Source organism: Nelumbo lutea, chromosome 8 (genome assembly GCF_056320005.1).
Source record: "Nelumbo lutea isolate HS-2025 chromosome 8, American lotus-T2T, whole genome shotgun sequence".
NCBI lineage: Eukaryota > Viridiplantae > Streptophyta > Magnoliopsida > Proteales > Nelumbonaceae > Nelumbo > Nelumbo lutea.
This window is the reverse complement of record NC_142691.1, coordinates 36945817-36950722: the sequence shown is the minus strand read 5'-3', so window position 1 is coordinate 36950722 and position 4906 is coordinate 36945817. Positions and strand designations below refer to the sequence as shown.

Here is a 4906-nt window from a genome sequence, read left to right as displayed (position 1 = left end):
TGGAAGAAAATATGTGCTCCCAAGACATGGGGAGGTCTTGGAGTTAAGAATTTAAGATGGGTTAATGATGCAAATCAAGCTAAGTTGGGGTGGAGAATTCTGAATCAACCCCAGAACCTGTGGGTCCGTGTGGCATCTAATAAATATTTAGAAAGAAATAATTTTTGGAGTGTCAAGGAGAGAGAAAACAGATCATGGAGACCGGATCTGCTCCTCACACATGGCGCCTCACACCGATCTCACATGAACACCACACCGTGTTATTATTTACAGGAGATATTTCCAATGCACGGTGGGATGTGCTTATGAGGTCATTATGAGTTGTCTTGTGTGAGGAGCAGATCCCAATTCCATATCATGGGCATGGCATGGTATCCTTCAATTTAGATACCTTCTTAGAAGGGGTTGGTTGGGCCATTGGGGATGGGTCGGCCATTAACTTTTGGAATGATAAAAGGATTGATGATACCATCTCGAGTGAGGTAGTGCAAAGGACTGAACCCATTAATGAGGAAATGAAAGTCTATGAAGTGATTGACAATGGAAGAAAAGTTTGGCGTGAAGGAAAAATAAAGGACTTAATTCCCCCTTCCTAGTGGTTTAAGATCAAACCAATGGTATGTTTAGAGTGAAGTCAGCTTACAATGAGGCGTTTTTGGCTAATGGAGGCATTAGAGGTAATGACAACTGAGTGATTATGATCTGGGGTCTTCATATTCCCCCTAAAATAAAATCCTTTTTGTTTCTCAATAAAATCTCCCCACACAAAAAAAAATGTGGAACAAGGGTTTTCAAACTGACTAGTTTTTGTGGGGATGAGGAGGATGTAGACCATGTTTTTAGAACCTGCCCAATAGCTAAGAAAGTGTGGTTTTCCATTGAAGAATCTATAGTGGGTCTGAGAATAATATCAATGTTAAAATGTGGGAAATTTTGGATGAGGTAGGAATAAATAATAAAAAAAGGAGAAGGGTATCATACTTAGGATATTATGAAAAATAGAAATAATAAAATTTTTAATAATAAAAGTGCTCCTCGTGCTCTCAATTTGTTTCATGATGGTCAAAATGAGAATTTCAAGGGGGAGAGATTAAACAAAGGAATTTGAATTTATTGCATGCAAATGCCCTAGGGAGGAGGCTGTCAAAATTAATTTTGACGCTTCTCCGAGGGAAAATGGTTCGTGTGCAGTAGCTTTTATAGTGTGGAACGCGGCATGTATTATTTTGGACGTCAAAGCTTTCATGATGGTCATATAAGAACTTCTTCCATCAATTGGACAAAGCTTAGAGAAGCTCACAATTTGGCATTGAATTATAGAGATTTTCCCATCTTAATTGATGAAAACTCACTGCTAGTGAATTATAGAGATTATGATTACACAGCCCATCGAGGATGGGGACGATCTTAGAAAATTGCAGAAAGATCAGTGAGCATCAGTGGCGTGGAGTGGAGTACCAGTACGTGTTTATAATCAAACTGCAGATTGGACGGCTAAGAAAGTTCTTTCTAATCCTAATGTCATTATTTATCTTTGATAATATTCTTAGTTGTTTAGGCTGCGTTTGAAATTGGTGTAAATCAACAATAATATAAAATTTATACCTGTTCGACTTTGTCCGCATTTGGAAGGAAAGTATAATCATAGTCAACATTAAACTCTGTACAAGTTTGAATGAATTGAATAATGGATATAAAACCTATCAAAAGTAAAATGGGCTACCCCGTATTGTGTGGCCCCTCCAAATTCTCTCTCTCTCTCTATATATATAGGCACTGGAACAAAAACACCGGGCTCGATCAATAGTGAAAGTCTCACAGAATTCAAAGTTCGTATTTACAGCTGATAACAATATGACTTCTGAGCTACAAAAATTTGTCAAACTTATGCTATTGATTTGCAATTAACCTCTTAATTTGATGGTTGCATGTTGAGCAAATGAAATAGAATAATAATGGAGAGAGGAAAAAAGACGAAAAAAACTCTACTTCAATAGCACTGTCTCTGGAACTTTCAATGCTTTTTGAGGCGGCAGAATCGGCATTCCTTAATCCTTACTTTATGTATGGATAGGCTGAAGTAACAATGGGTATGGAAATAATGACCGCATGGAAGCTTAGAAACATTGGCAGAATCACTGTTTGTTTTCTGATAACAGAAAATGCACCTTCTCCACAAATCTGCAGATGTACAGGATACACATAAGCCAGGAGAGAGTAAAACAAAGACACAGTATCTGCAACTGCATGAATCCCCACTGATCAATATAAGGAATTTTTTCTCCTTTTTCTTTGTATACTAGTGATTTATTCCTCAAATGATTGTAAAAAGCAAATCAGGGTGATGATGTTTCTTGATATATCCTGAAATTTTCAGGTTTATATCTGAATTGGTACTAGCAGGAAGATATAAATGAGTAGTATTTAGAGCAGAGATTATACCGATAACTTGAGAATGAGGAGCTAGTTTATGCTTAATACGATCATCTTGGTTTGCAACATTACTCCCAATTTCAGGGTGGAGGAAATTTCGAGCAATATTTTCATTTTCATGCCCTTGGAATAAAAGATGTTGCAGTTCAGCTGAACCCAAGATATCATCAATAATTTCTATCAATTTAAGTTCACAATCAGCTTCTTCAGTCTTTCCTGTAAGAAACCAAGAAACCAACACTTAGATTGATTAAACAGCTATACTAGCTTTTCATCCATGTAGGCAAGCTTTCCATTGAAGGTGGGGAGTCCACCTGTAGATGATGATTTGCAGAGAAAGAATGACCAAAGCCGAAACATATGCCCTGTACAATAGAGAGAAGATAGATACCTGGAACTTCCTGTCTACTACTGCTACAACAGCATTGCCCTTCAGACTTTATGCAAACTTTGTATAGATTAGAAGAAGAGGATTGCTTTTGAAGGCACATACAAGCAGGTCTTGTGGCTCTATAGTCTGAATTATTTCTTGCATCAGTAAAGCGTTTGTTCCTGTCCTCCCATTCATTATTTGAATTAGACCCACCAGGAGTATCTTGTGCAACATTTTTAGTAGAATTGGACCCAGATTTCTGGGTGGGATTACTGAGGGGAGAACCATCTCCAGATTTTTCTCTCTTGCCTGGATTAGCCATATTAAGAAGATAGCAACAGTTTCCAGTAATCCCTGAACACTGTAATTCAATTAGTGGTTTAACAATGAAGCTGAAAATAAGAATGCCAAATAAAACAATACTGACAGTGAACATAAAAAAAAGCAAGAAAAGGGAGAAGATCGACACAAGAAAAATCGAAACGAAGAATACAATAAAACATTAGTATGGATGATGGCTGGGAAGCTTGCTACAAGACAATCAAGACAGAGCAGGTTGGAGCCGGCTAACGTAAAGGCTTCTGGGGAGCAAATTCTGAAGCCTCCACGCCCTCGAGCCTTCTCCTTCCGTGCACAAAGGCTTCAGATATTTCTGGGTTTCTTGATTATTATTAAAAGAAACACAAAGGGACTTCAACAGATTGCAAGTTAATGAGAACTGAAGGGAAAAGAAAAAGAAAAAGAAAGAAATATCTGGGTTTCTTGATTGTTAGTATAAGAAGCAAAACCAAACATCAATGATATGCAAGAGAATGAGAACTGAAGGATGAAAAGAAAAATAGAGAGGAAGAAAGAAAGAAAGGCAACAGAAAGTACAAAGAGATGCTTACAATTTGGAGGAGCTCGAAGCAAGAGTTTCGGCAAGAAACAGAACTTGAGAGCTGTTTGGGCTATAGGAATGCATATTTAAACGCATTAAATAAGAGAAAATTAGAAATTTTGCAGAAATTAGAATTTAGAAACAGGAACAATTTAAGAAATTAACTCAAAACTTTTTCCTAGACAGAGCCTTTGTCTCCGCTCCCGCCATTCTATGAACCAACCTGTTTCTATATTTGAAACGACGGTGGAAAGCATACCATGTGTGACGAATCCATCATTCCCAATACTCTAATAAATTTTATTCGACTGGGTTCCTATCTGTAAAAGTTTGAAGTGATCCTATTGGGCACATGTTTTATATGACGGTTATGATTCACTAGATCAAATGTAGGTGACTAATCTTACATTTTCGTTGCTTTTGCTTTTTATTTGTTTCCCTTTATTAATTCAATCCAAAGATTTTCCCGCATCAATTATGTCCCCATAGCAAAAACCGTGCTAACAGTTCAAGAGCACGACATCCAGCCGTATATCTATATATATAATATTTATACTTCAGTATTTTTGAACCGGTGTTGATTTGGACGGTCGAACCATTCGATTCAAGTATCAGTTCCCTTTCACCGTTAATCTGTTCTTTGCCTAAAAACCATTGACTTGGTCAATAACCCGTTGACCCAGGCGGTTAATCATTGACAACGATTTCTGACTGTTTTTTATTTTAATTATATTTTTATTTATTTTTTATTTTTTTTTAAATTGGAACGGATGTCCATTTGAACCAAACGGTTGAATCGCTGACAAAAAACTGGTGGCCAAAGCGGTTATGATTCCAAGTTGGTTTTAAAACATTGTGTTTGTTAAATTCATGGGTGACGTCTCCAATGTGTGGGTTGCATGTCGTGCATTATAACAATGTTCACATGGTTTTTTTGCTCTCAAGAAATTTGGTCTTTAATAATATTTAAGATAATATATATTTAATGTAAATAATATTTAATATATAATCGGGGTTGGGATGGGGTAGGGACTTTACTTCCCATCCCCTAACAGGGATAATCCCCATCCATGTCTCTGCCCTTGCCAAGACTATCTCCATCCCTGGCCTTATGGGATTGGAGAGGCCAGATACCCAGCAAGGATGGGAAAAATTGCCATCCTTAATTGATATTGAGATCAGAAGTGGTGGAATAGGTCCAACAATGGCTTGATCAGTAA

General features: G+C 37.2%; 1 protein-coding gene across 2 annotated transcripts; it reads right to left on the bottom strand.

The window, feature by feature from the left end:
- Positions 1-1741: 1741 nt before the first annotated feature.
- Positions 1742-3870, bottom strand: LOC148843834 (uncharacterized). 2 transcript variants are annotated; one of them, XM_088960015.1, is made up of 4 exons: positions 3697-3870; positions 2825-3167; positions 2443-2649; positions 1742-2181 (listed from the first exon to the last, which is right to left on the bottom strand). In XM_088960015.1, exons 2-4 carry the CDS (start codon positions 3126-3128, stop codon positions 2015-2017), a joined length of 678 nt encoding a protein of 225 aa, XP_088816141.1. In that variant the 5' UTR covers positions 3129-3167; positions 3697-3870; the 3' UTR covers positions 1742-2014. The 2 variants fall into 2 exon arrangements, with proteins under 2 accessions (XP_088816141.1, XP_088816140.1); XM_088960014.1 differs by lacking the exon at positions 3697-3870 and having other exon boundaries at positions 2825-3690.
- Positions 3871-4906: the final 1036 nt, after the last annotated feature.